Here is a 13,908-nt window from a genome sequence, read left to right on the forward strand (position 1 = left end):
TAGCATCCATTCCAGAAGAATTCAGGCTGTTCAAATCTAATTTTATTTGTCACATGCTTTCGTTAATAACAACAGATGTAGACTAACTGTGAAATGCTTACTTTACGGGCCCTTCCCAACAATGCAGAAAAAAAATAGTAGAGAAAATTGCATTTTCAGATGGATAAAGGGATTTTCAGATGCCATAAAGGGATGCACGTGATTGGCAACGATGTTCAGATATCCTGTGGCATTCAAATGTTGCTCCACTTTAATCAAGGGGTCCAGTGTGTGTGCCATGAAAACACACCTCACACCATCATACCACCACCACCAGCCTGCAATGTTGACTCACAGTATGATGGATGCATGTACTCATGTGGTTTTCTCTATACCCTTGTCCTCCCATCAGCGTGAAACAGCAGGAACCAGGATTCATCAGACCAGGCAATGTTTTTCCAATTCTCCAGTGTCCAGTGTTTTTGTTCCTGAGCCCACTGCAACCGCAGATTCTTGTTTTCTGCTGAAAGAAGAGGAACTCTGTAAGGTTATCGGCTGCCATTCATATCAAGGTACGACAAGTTGTGCGTTTTTTTTATGGGTCATTAGGCACCAATGTTTTACTGGACTGTCAGTTGACTAACTGCTCTGCCCAATTCGTGTCAGCCTCCTTGGTCCTTTTTCATCAATGACCCATTTTCAACCACTAGCCTGCCTCTGGCTGGATTACCTTTGGGTGGTGAACCATTCTTGATACACACAGGAAACTGTTGAGCATGAAAAACCCAGCAGCTTTGCAGTTCTTGACACACTCAAACCGGTGCGCCAGGCACCTAATACCATACCTCGTTCAAAGGCACTTTAATATTTTGTGTTAACCATTCACCCTCAATGGCACACCTATACAAACCATGTCTCGATTGTCTCAAGGCTTAAAAATCCTTCTTTAACCTGTCTCCTCCCCTTCAGCTACACTGATTTGAAGTGGATTTAACAGGTGACATCAATAAGGGATAATAGCTTTCACCTGGATTCACCTGGTTAGTCTATGCTGTGGAAAGAACAGTGTACACTCAGTGTATACATTATCTACTGTATACACTGTTTTATTTTATTGATTCCGATATAAGTGACAGGGAAATTGTGGTTAATGGAGCAGGCATTGGAAGATTCATGAGAACAGATGAAAATATAAGAAAATCTATTGAGGAATATGTAGGGCGGGATTTTTAATGTCTGACTGAACTGCAACTGAAAAATATTCAGTGCTTGAGGGAGATAAAACTGTTGTCTCTAAATTTTGAAACATCTTTCTTTCAGGTGGTGGGAGAGTGGAGGTTTAGTAAAATCCACTGTGACATCTTTGTCACCCTAGATGTCATGATGTGCACTGCAAGCATCCTCAATCTCTGTGCCATCAGCATTGATCGGTAAGTGCTCATGAAATTGTTGAATCCTGGCTGAATCCTTGTCAATGGATTGAAAATCTTTAAGAAAATTCAGTGCCGTCTGGTCCTAAAAGGCCTTCTTGCAAACCCATCTGATACTTTCTATTGAATACCAATTCCATTATTTATGGACTATGCAGTATGCCACTTTCATTTTGCATGATTTTCCACTTCACTGATTTTTGTGTCACTCAAATGCCTGAACAGAACAAATATTCACCTTGGTTATGTGAATACTTAGCTCAGAGGTAATTTAAATAGTTACTGAAGTGATTTGTATTTAAATACAAAATGTCTGTACGTTTAGTATGTATGGAGAATATCTTTGAGTTGTTTATACTGCAGATGCTTATTTTAGGTTATTAAGATAAGACGCGTGCACGTTTCATCATTAAATCTGTACTATTGAATAAAGAGTACCCTTAAATCTAGAGTCCTTCATTGAAACAATAACAAAGTGGCCAACTGCCTCTCTTTTGGTCAACAGCTGATGGATGGGCCTGGAAATGTAACCACTGTCAAATGCATCGACAGAGCTATGGATGCAAGGACTGTCCATCCAAAATTATAGGGTTTTGAGGCCACATAGTGTTTGTTTTTCAAACGTTGGAGCTATTAAACAAGCTTATAGTTTGGGTTCTGTTTCCTGAATAGCGTTTATGCACCTGTTACGCGAAACTATGATTTTTCTATGCGTTTACTGTGCGTTAGCCGTCTCCCGTCATCTCAAGAGTTTACCCACCCTTTTTTTTTACCCCAGCATCCCTGGTGTCCCTACTAAGAGAATACAGAGAAAGGTGTTTGCTGTCACTACACGTCTAGTCTGCACAGTTGTAAAGCCAGAGTCAAATGTGTGTACAGTTTGTCTAACTCTACAGTATTTGTCCCTTGTCTTTCCTCACCCTCTGCTTCCTTCCACGACAGATACACAGCAGTCGCCATGCCCATGCTGTACAACACGCGCTACAGCTCCAGAAGACGAGTCACTGTTATGATCTCTGTGGTGTGGGTTCTGTCCTTTGCGATATCATGCCCCCTGTTGTTCGGCCTAAATAACACAGGTAATAGCAGCAACTGTGGGCTCCCTTGCTCTGTTGCACTGTGATCTGTGCTATTGCTCAGTGCTTCCACAGTATTTAGGCTTTTATGGGACTAAGGAGTAGACTCCGTATGACAGCGGTAGGTGATACTAAATTGTATGACTGCTGTGAATGGGGTAAACAGTGTGGTGGTGAGTTTGAATGCTCCTTTTTCATACACATTGTATATTCATCCAAAACGGCCCTTTTAGGCATTATGCCCTGTATCGACCAACTCAGTGGCCTTGCGGTTCGTGTCCACGTTGAGGTCGAAAGGTTGAGTAATTGATCCTCGGCCTTAGTCACACTAAAGCCTGTATGAATGGGACCCGATGCTCAGAATTAACGAGGTACAATTGGGGATGAATGGGACCCGATGCTCAGAATTAACGAGGTACAATTGGGGATAAGACTCTGCAATAGACTAGCGTCCTGTCCGGGGGTTGTACTTGTACGTCAAGCTGCGTGTCATGCTACAGAGCATGGCTCCTGCTCCAATGAGCTGTTCCTGCTCACTCGTGCAACTGGGCTACTGGTTTGGCGGGTATTGTTGTTTTCTGTATTGACCGGAGCGCAATTTTGTTTTCCTCCCTAGCGACTCGCGACGAGTCCCTGTGCATCATCGCCAACCCGGCCTTTGTGGTGTACTCCTCCATTGTGTCCTTCTACATTCCCTTCATCATCACTCTGCTGGTCTACGTGCAGATTTATGTGGTGCTTCGCAAGCGTCGGAAACGGGTGAACACAAAGCGCCCGTGTCAAGGGACAGGCGACCACCACGCAGGCGCCACGTTAAAGGTGACTAGGCTGCAAGTCGTGTTTTTCAAAAATGAAGTGCTTGACACACTTAGGGAGAGACAATTCAATTAAATCCATTGTCAACAACATGTCATGTGTTTTTGGAGAATGGAATCAAACATGAGGAAGCTAAATATTGTCCATAAAGTGCTTGCTATTCCCAGAAATGAGATGCCGAACACACAGATAATGATTTTGTGTGAGGGGCAAGAAAAACACAGTAGATAGAATTCTAGCCAGGATTGAAAAGGGCACACGCAATTATCCTAAGGCATTTAAAGAGGGTTCTCTTCGCGTATTGAGATTATTAGCAACATATTCTGCTGTAATTGGTCATTGTTGGCCATTGTTCATTGGCCTACTAGAGCTGAAATGCAACAGTAATTATGATGTACCTTTTCGTGACCTTTTCATTTTCTGGATATTGATGTTAGTGACATTAATGCGGATCAATACAGGAAAAGAAGCCGTGTATCTCTACATTGCTCATGTACATGCATACTTTTTGTCTTGGTGCGGGGAAGGGAGAGAGCAGATGAAATACATTCAGAACGTACTATGCAATTGCAGGGCAAATAGTCCTCATCACTTTTATACTGTGAGACAATAAACTATTTCTGAATCCACATTGTCAGTTTAAGTCCGTGACTTTTTATTTCTGCGCTATTGAGTGTTATGGAGGTAATGATTCGATAACGGCGTACGCTCAATAGAATTACAATTTGTTTAGTTTATTGTTCATTGTTCTTTACAATTGTGCCCTCTCAAAGAGCGACTCGGAGACCTTTTGGTGCCTGTGCAGTGACTGTGTGCTAGCTTCTCTCCCCTGTTGTTGTTTCAGGAGAAGTGCAGTCACCCAGGAGATGTGAGGCTGTGCACTGTGATTGTGAAACCTAATGGGAGCTTTCCTGTCAACAAGAAAAAAGTGGTGTGTCAAGTATTTGTTGTGCTATTTTTACAGAGTAACTCTCAGAAGGGAATGTCTTTACTTTCAAAGGCAGTTAACAAGGTGTCACCTCTATTGTTCCCATTTCTCCCTGTAAGCAAGCTATAGAAGTTACATTACTACTACTACTGCTGCTGCTGCTGCTACTGCTACTACTACTACTACTACTACTACTACTCCTACTACTCCTACTACTGCTACTACTACTACTACTACTACTACTACTACTACTACTACTACTGCTACTACTACTACTTTAACATTGTTGTTGATCTCTGTCAGCAGATCTTCATCAAAGAGGTGGCCCACGAAGGGGACGACATAGAGCTGGACGAGATGACCAACCGCAACCCTCAGAAACAGAAGAATGTGGACAATGCCACCGCCATGCCTGTCAGCCACCAGCTCCTGCTGCCAACCAAGGCCAACGCCAGCCCCATCTCCGTGCCCCCCTCCCCGCCTGGGAGCTCCTTCAAAGTGGAGAAGAACGGCGACTCGAAGGACATATTGGTAGAAGTGCCCAAAGTGACTAAAGCGTTTCAGACCGAGGCCTTACCCAACGGAAAAACCCAGACGTCTATCAAGCAGCAACCCACTCTCATGAGTAAGAGGAAGATCTCCCAACAGAAGGAAAAGAAAGCCACTCAAATGTTAGCCATAGTCCTGGGTAAGTTGTTAGCATGAATACCACTTTGAATGTTTGAAAGTACTGTTGAACTTTTCAGGAGAGAGGAGGGATACAGAGACATTGGGGGTAAAGTCTATTTTACTTTCACACATCATAAGCAATAAGACAACTCAATAAAATGTAGCTGATATCTTTATTTTACTAGCTGTAGTTTTCTGATGGCCTGTATAGGTATATTGTATTCACTTAGTAATCTTTAACTTGAAAATAGCTTACAGGCAGAAAGTCAGACAAGGAAACATTTTTTATTTTCATTGGGGAGAAATTAAGATTTATCAAGTTTATCTTCAGGACATGGTTCAATGTTCACATCAATCCAGTAACATGGTACTAGCTGGTTTCTCCGATCTTTTCACATTTTGTCTTCTCTCTCTCTCTCTCTTTTCAGGTGTATTTATCATATGCTGGCTACCTTTTTTCATCACTCATATATTGAACACCCACTGCACCACATGCAAGGTTCCTGCGGAGATGTACAATGCTTTCACGTGGCTGGGGTATGTGAACAGTGCCGTGAACCCCATCATATACACCACTTTCAATATAGAGTTCAGAAAAGCTTTCATCAAGATCCTGCATTGCTAAGGTTGGCATTTGAGAAGGGAGCTGGAATGAAGAAAAGCATCACTTATAGCCTACTAAAATATACCTCATCCACGTGAGGACAGTGCACATGACCATTAGTCTCAGTGATGATCAATGACAAAATGGAGAGACTGAGTAAAATGCCACACATGAAGTCTTGGGGACTTTTGTGGATTATTTGGTGGACTCGTGTTCTCCCACATGAATGTATATCGAGGAGTAACGTCTTTATCAATGAACTGTTTCTTGGAAACGTCATATTGGTCTTAACCATCTTGCTTGTCACTTAAGAGCCATCCATGTAAAGAAATGTAAAGAAAACACAAGAAGATGTTTTTTTAAATGCTAAAGCAAGCCACCTATTTAATCTGTGTATAAGATGTCTTTTGATACTGGCTGAATCCCGCAAAGAACAACTAGATATCAGCAAATCAGTGTTCATCTCAGTATTAAACCTAATAATATTAAACTGGTCATCCATGAGCTCTGCATCTTTAAACCACCCACAGAATGGAATGTTGTGTCACATAGAGATAAAACATTTTGACTCGTAGTTTTCTCACTGGTCCGCTTGGCAAGAGAGGCAGCCACAGGTTTGTGCTAAATTGAATTATTATTAATAATAGTATGATGATTATTATTATTGTTATTATTATACAAAAAAAAACTCTACAGCCACCACTGGTCAATGGTTCCTGTCTGGCTCGGAAGGACCATGAATAAGGTTTTTGTACAATTATTATTTACATTTCCTGTAGATGCTTTTTATAAACACATTCTATGTGATTATATGCCTGCAATGAAAATGTGATGCATGTTACATTGCTCCTTTACATGGATTCTCATGAAATGTAAATAAAAAAAATAATATGTCCAATAAATTGAGTTATGAGACATGTGCTGTGCCATGTAAATGTCTTATTCTTTGACGCTCTATACATACTGTTTATATACTGTAATACTGTGTAAATCACTAATACAATAGTACAATGCAAAACGTTGTACCACTACTAGGCCGAATACTCTAATATAATTGGTCGAGAGGGTGTTGATAATTATCCTGGTAATACACTGCGAAACAATGATATGGCAATGAGGTAGTTTCAACAAAGAGGTCTAATGGGTTCGCACTCCAAAATATGTTGTATAAAGCTTATTTTTTTAATCTTTTTTTTAACTGCATCAGGGATAGTTTACACAAACGTGTTTGGCTTTACAGCCTTCTTCAGTGTGTAGGTACAATTATCTTCAATTCAAAACAGCATTTGTAAAAAAAAATATATATATATATATATATATATATATAAAGGGCCTCACGCCATTCCATATTGATGTTTTCTGTAAACGATTGGATTGTTCTCTGTGCAGGAAACCACACTAAACATGTTTGACTATTTCTTGATTTCCGTTATAATGGAACATCGCGTACGATATATCCAGTTCAAAAAAGAGAAATCAACAACAAGTCTTTAGTTTTAATGCCCTTCAGGCCCTGCTTATGGTTTATGTGGTATGACACACAGCTTGATAAACAGGCACCATCTCCTAGGATATTATATCATTAGCCCCATGGTAACCATTATCAGAGAATGTGGTTCGAGTCTCTCCACAGAAGGTCAAAGCCATAGGTTCTGATGACAGAGCAAAAATATGTATGTCTTCAGTGTAAAAGGGATGCCACTATTCCCCTAATCATATGTCATCTTAAACACTCCGTGGATTTTCTGCCCCGTAGTTACCTGTTTTGACATATCTAGTACCTCATCACTATCCCATGAGATGTCTCCCCACTTCACTGAAAGTATACCCTGGCTGTCTGGCCTGATACCACCAACAATGGCAAAGAATAGAGCTATAGTAGCTTTCACATACAGAACCCCATTATTGTACAGGTAGGATAGTATGCCAATTACCAGATCCAAATGTACTTACAGTACAATGAGTGCATTCACTTTTAGAATGTCTTTGTCATCCCTGTGGGACTTAAACCCATGACCTTGGTGCTGATGTTTTTTTTTCTGACCAAGTGATGTGCTTTTGTATACCTTGTCTGAATTTGTTTGGCATTCGGACCTATCCTGACGCCACAGTATACGTCTCATCGCAGGCTGTTGGGTAATAACGGGAACTTTGATTTACACTTTAGCCATGGTTCCTCTGTGCCTGAGCCATTTGACAATCTACCTCTCTCTTTCCTCCTGCTTGCTCTGTAGCAAGGTTCCTTTAGAAACGATTTTAAACACTAGACGTTTGCTACAACCAACCCCCTGGCGCCATGTCACATTCCCCAGAGCCCCAATTCAAACAGCACCCTGAGTCTTCAAAATCCTGTTCTTCAGATGCTATGTCACCTTCAATGACCCCAATACCAACCATACATGTACTATCCCCGGTCACTGTCAATCTGAATGTCCTCCCCTCCATCCGTGATGATGACACAGTCAGGCCCCCACAGTGTTGTCTACACTTTAAGGAACCGTCTGTGACATTGATTCTCCTCAAGTTTCCTTCATATCAACTGTAACTTTTGACAAGCACTTACCTCGAGGGACAACTGGAAACACTGAATAATCTCTGCACCGCTCTAATGCAAACCATCAGTGGAGGACAGGGATTGGCCTCCTTCCAGTGTATATCCCTCTTCCTCTGATCTCTGAAGCGACTTTTCTCCTTTTCCTCGCCTGCTATCACCCTAAGGCTTGCCTGAGCCCCGGTGATTGGCATGTTCAAATAAAGTAGTAGTGGTGGTGTGTGTTCCAACACTGGGGCCCTTTAAATGAACTGAGTCAAGATGGCTTGCCAGGCATCGCATTATTGAAAAGCTTCCACACCCGAGCTGTGATCAGGCGGCCTGAAAGCCTCTTAATGGACTTGGTGTCAGAGCTTCCAATGTGATTGTTAGATCATCAGCCATTGCCATTTACCTCCACGGTGAGCTGTGAAGTCGTGCCACTCGGACGAGTGATTTCTGTGCTGCAGGGAGCATGGTGGATGGATGATTGCCTGTCAGAGACGGAGCATCCTGGTTACTGCGTTGTGGAAGTCAAACATAACAGGATGTTTTGAACTGCAACTGACTTCACCTCTCTGTCTCGTCTCTCCTCATTAACTGAAGAGCACATATCTACATCTATGGAGTTAGATCCAGTTCAGACCAGTTCATCAGTAATGGTGGCCTAGACATGACTTTGCAACGACAGGGTTAGACAGGGTTAGCTGAAATATTACAGTAGATATAGAGATATAACAGAGGTACAGGCCCAGCTCGCTCTTCAGAAAAACACTAAAGATTACTTAAGGCTACTGTGCATTGCAAGTCACAAAAATTGAGTGGATACCATTTCTCATCACACTGTACGTATCAATCTTAGTCGGCCAGGATCCCAGGACATAATCTTGGGAATGTTTGTATCACTGTTTTCTATCAGTAATGATAAATGTTGTTTACTACCTGGACTTTTAGGGTTGTTATTGTACTGTCTTCCTGACAGAGATGGCACAGATTAAAACGTAATAAAAAGAACAGAGATATTAAATACAGAAAACACTGAAATATGCAAATACAGAATTTCAGATACTTTTTTTTCTTTTCTCCCAAAAACCCATTATTTCTACTGCTGTACGCATTCACATTGTATTGAGTCACGGCATAAGCCGCATTTAACATTTATTTGAAATACTTTCCTCAGTATTTCACCCCAAATTGCGTGGTGGAGACAAAAAGTAAACGAAAGGTGATATAGAAAGCAACAGAACTGTAATGGTATAGCGCTGCACATTTGGGCCATTTGAGAGTTTATTTGAGAGTCTGAGATGGTTGGCCCAAGGTGGTCAATTCCATTAGGAGGAATACTGTAGCAGTTCATCCAGAAATCAATTTACTGGATACCGATATCCTGAGAGAGATGTAACTTTCGTCATTAGAATTGCGCTCTATTCTGGATTACTGCTGTGAAGTCTAAAGGGTTTCAAGAGAAGAGCACTAAGCAAATGGGCCGACAGTGCCTTCGGAAAGGGTTTAGACCCCTTGACTTTTTTCACATGCTGTATTACATTTCACAAATGTATTACATCGTTTTTCCCCCCTCATCAATCTACACACAATACCCCATCATGACAACGCAAAAACAGGTTTGTTCAAATGTTCGGCTAATTTATAAATAAATACAAATCTGAAATGTCACATTTACATAAGTATTCAGACCCTTTACAGCCTCGAGTCTTCTTGGGTATGACGCTACAAGCTTGGCACACCAGCGTTTGGGGGAGTTTCTCGCATTCTTCTCTGCAGTTCCTCTCAAGCTCTGTCAGGTTGGATGGGGAGCGTTACTGCACAGCTATATTCAGGTCTCTCCAAGTCTCTCCAGCTCTGGCTGGGCCACTCAAGTACATTCAGAGACTTGTCCCGAAGCCACTCCTGCATTGTCTTATCTATGTGCTTAGGGTCGTTGTCCTGTTGGAAGGTGAACCTTTGTCCCAGTCTGAGGTCCTGAGCGTTCTGGAGCAGGTTTTCATCAATGATCTCTCTGTACTTTGCTCCGTTCATCTTTCCCTTGATCCTGACTAGTCTCCCAGTCCCTGACGCTGAAAAGCATCCCAACAGCATGATGCTGCCACCACCATGCTTCACCGTAGGGATGGTGCCAGGTTTCTTCCAGACGTGACGAGTTCAATCTTGGTTTCATCAGGCCAGAGAAATGTGTTTCTCATTGTTTGAGAGTCTTTAGTAAACTCCAAGTGGGCTGTCATGTGCTTTACTGAGGAGTGGCTTCTGTCTGGTCACTCTACCACAAAGGCCTGATTGGCTGAGTGCTGCAGAGATGGTTGTCCTTCTGGAAGGTTCTCTCATCTCCATAGAGGAACTCTGGAGCTCTATCAGTGTGACCATCAGGTTCTTGGTCACCTCCCTGACAAAGACCCTTCTCCCCCGATTGTTCAGTTTGGCCGGCTGGCCAGCTCTAGGAAGAGTCTTGGTGCTTCCAAACTTCTTCCATTTAAGAGGAACTGGGCCAGATTTGAATTTGAGAGGCCCGAGTGGCACAGCGGTCCAAGGCACTGCAAAGGATTTGAATACTTATTAAATAATTAAAATATTATTAAATACTTAGTCATTATGGGGTATTGTGTGTAGATTGCTGAGTTAAAAAAAAAAATGTAATCCATTTTAGAATAAGGCTGTAACGTAATAAAATGTGGAAAAAGTCAAGGGGTCTGAATACTTTCCGAAGGCATTGTTTACCCCTCAAATCCAAGTAATTTTACAATTCCACAACAACTAGGCTCTGAGGGGAGGAGGAACCAGGTTCTGAGGGGTGGCCAAGATGTGCCAGGTAGTCCCGAGGCATGGTCCTAGGGCTCAGGTCCTGAGAGAGAGAGAGAGAGAGAGAGAGCGAGAGAGCGAGAGAGTGAGCGGGTACAACATCTCCTATGCACTTCCTTATAAACCCACACATTCCTTGAGGGACGTCGTGGTATCGGCTTGAGGGGGATATACACAGCTGTGACAATAACCGACGAGAATTCTCTTGGGAGATAATACGGTCGGCATTTGATTGTGAGGAATTCTAGGTCAGGTGAACAAAAGGACTTGAGTTCCTGTATGTTGTTACAATTACACCATAAGTCGTTAATCATGAAACATACACCCCCACCCTTCTTTTTTTCCGGAGAGATTTATTTCTGTCGGCGCGACGCACAAAGAATCCCAGTGGCTGTACCGACTCTGACAACATATCCCGAGAGAGCCATGTTTCTGTGAAACAGAGTATGTTGCAATCCCTGATGTCTCTCTGGAAAGCAACCCTTGCCCTAATTTCATCTACCTTGTTATGTAGAGACTGGACATTAGCAAGTAATATACTCTTAGGCGGTGGGTGGTGTGTGCGCCTCCGAAGTCTAACCAGAAGGCCGGTCTGTTGACCTCTTCTGTTCAGATTCCCTGGGTAGTGCTCGTAAGTTGACGTCGCTCTGATATCCAATCGATCTTCCCGGCTGTATGTAGTAACACTTAAGATTTTCCAGGCTAACAAAGTAAGAAATAACACATTAAAAAACAAAATACTGAAAAGTTTCCTAAGGACTAGAAGCTAAGCGGCCCTCTCTGTCAGCTTTAGCTGGCGTAGACAATCCCAAAGAGCAAATACCGTGACAGATCCTTCTGACAGGTCCCTCCAGTTTATGAGAAAAACTCCAGTCCACCCACACTAGTCGGTGCTCAGCTGCATCGTAAATCGTGGAGTTGAGTTAAGTTTTGTTGGCTATTACCCCATGTGGGGGGTTGGGCTAAGCTGCTGACATATGTAATTGTTTTAAAGATGGTCATGCTATGGATCATTTAGCTATTTGATTTAGAATTTTAGGACCCCTTTAGGTATCAGAAAATGTTGAACCCCAGCCTCCCGGGTGGCGCAGTGGTTAAGGGCGCTGTACTGCAGCGCCAGCTGTGCCACCAGAGACTCTGGGTTTGCGCCCAGGCTCTGTCGTAACCGGCCGCGACCGGGAGGTCCATGGGGCGATGCAAAATTGGCCTAGCGTTGTCCGGGTTAGGGAGGGGTTGGCCAGTAGGGATATCCTTGTCTCATTGCGCACCAGCGACTCCTGTGGCGGGCCGGGTGCAGTGCACGCTAACCAAGGTTGCCAGGGGCATGGTGTTTCCTCCGACACATTGGTGCGGCTGGCTTCCGGGTTGGATGTGCGCTGTGTTAAGAAGCAGTGCAGCTTGGTTGGGTTGTGTATCGGAGGACGCATGACTTTCAACCTTCGTCTCTCCTGAGCCCGTACGGGAGTTGTAGCGACGAGACAAGATAGTAGCTACTAAACAATTGGATACCATGAAAATGGGGAGGGGGGGGGGAATTGTTGAACCCCTTTTGTGGGTAGGCTCAAAACTACATTCATACTTCCATACATTGTTTTTAACCAGTACTGGTTACATTTAGATTAGTTCTGTGACAATTGTGGGGGTTGTAGAGCAAAACAGAACACCATTGTCTTTGTGAGAATCTCCTGTTTCCACAGTGGGGTCACATTAGTTTGTAGCCCAAACAGTTTCGACGCTACAAACAGAAGTTGGCACATTGACGGTATCGACTTCAGGCGAGTCCCCTGACACTTGTGAGGGTTGTAAAGCAAACCGCCACAGTTGTTTTCGTGAGAAGACTGATTTTCAGGATGTCTCATGGTTTGACAAACACCACTGAGTACCGCAGATTAGGAAGTGTGACACTGCCGGATGATATCTCTATCTTAAACAGACATATTTTGATGGGTAAGTCTTTGTTATATAACTTAGAGTGATGCACCCGACTCTAGAGGGTTATTAGATAAGCATACTATTGTCCTTAATGTCTGCATATGTAAGGTCTTGGTAGATAAGCATGGAGGACAGATTTTGTGGCTGATATACAATATTGGCAACTTGTCCCTAAGCTTTAGATGCTCGACCCTTACTTATAAGGGAACAATTTCTTCAATTCACACAATTAGTCAGGACGGAGTCGTTTGTAATAATTTATCCCTCCCCGGCACAGTATCAATCTAAATCTTGGTACAATCTATCTCATTTGAGGCTGGGGATTGCAAGATGAGTTGTGGAGCCTGTTGTTAATTGTGTTGGGAGTGTGGTGGAAGATTGGAGAGCTCTGAGAGCTCCCAAGGCGTCCCGGCCATAATCACATGCTTGGTGAGACAAGCTGAAAGCCGCCTCCTCCCTCCTCCAGAGTCAGGGTGATGGGGAGAATAAGGCTGCCACAGCTGAGCCACTGGCAGATGTTGTGTTTGTTTTTCTAATGTGTTAATAAGACTGTTCTAGCTGGGCCCCAACCGGACACTAAGCCCTCTGCCTATTCACTAGAGCTGGCTGGTTGATTACCTTCATGCATTCATTTTTCACATGTATAAATCAATATTGTCAAGTACCTGGGCTGGGCTGTGTACGAGGTGCAGCCTCTGTTGTTTACTGAGGCTGGGGATAAAAGCTCTGCCACAGTCTGCCATCCTCTGGAAATAGCTATATTTAAGTGGCACCAGCTGCGACAAGTGTGTCATTTCCATCCTAAATGTTCCCTCTTATTCCAATCATTTCCCCAGAGATTTGATTATGTTTGAGGAATCTTAATACAATTCCACATAATCAGTGGAGACTGTTAGTTAAATAACAAGGTGGATACTGTCCAAATAGCTGATGAATGGTTGAAATTTGACTCCACTTCAGACATGACATTTTTCACCGCAATGGGAGATGTCTTTGATTACAACTGATGCATGTAGTTCAATTCATTCACATGCAGTTCATTAACATGCTCCGTCTCCGTCACAAATGTGTTTCTGAGACAGAAGTTATGGTTTCACTTTCACAGGGGAACCTCTTTTGAAGTCACTTTCCTG

The 13,908-nt window shown here is 42.9% G+C and overlaps 1 protein-coding gene across 2 annotated transcripts in view; it reads left to right on the forward strand.

Moving 5' to 3' along the window:
* Positions 1-6,410, forward strand: part of drd2a (dopamine receptor D2a) — a 28,460-nt gene extending 22,050 nt beyond the window's left edge. Inside the window, exons 3-8 of one of the 2 annotated variants that reach the window (XM_029673224.2) lie at positions 1,300-1,409; positions 2,352-2,488; positions 3,102-3,304; positions 4,146-4,232; positions 4,536-4,917; positions 5,327-6,410. In XM_029673224.2, the coding sequence (XP_029529084.1) occupies positions 1,300-1,409; positions 2,352-2,488; positions 3,102-3,304; positions 4,146-4,232; positions 4,536-4,917; positions 5,327-5,523 (1,116 nt within the window). In that variant the 3' untranslated portion in view covers positions 5,524-6,410. The remainder of the gene's footprint in view (positions 1-1,299; positions 1,410-2,351; positions 2,489-3,101; positions 3,305-4,145; positions 4,233-4,535; positions 4,918-5,326) is intronic. The other variant, XM_029673226.2, reaches the window with a different exon arrangement.
* Positions 6,411-13,908: the final 7,498 nt, after the last annotated feature.

This window comes from Oncorhynchus nerka, linkage group LG11 (assembly GCF_034236695.1).
Source record: "Oncorhynchus nerka isolate Pitt River linkage group LG11, Oner_Uvic_2.0, whole genome shotgun sequence".
Classification (NCBI taxonomy): Eukaryota; Metazoa; Chordata; class Actinopteri; order Salmoniformes; family Salmonidae; genus Oncorhynchus; species Oncorhynchus nerka.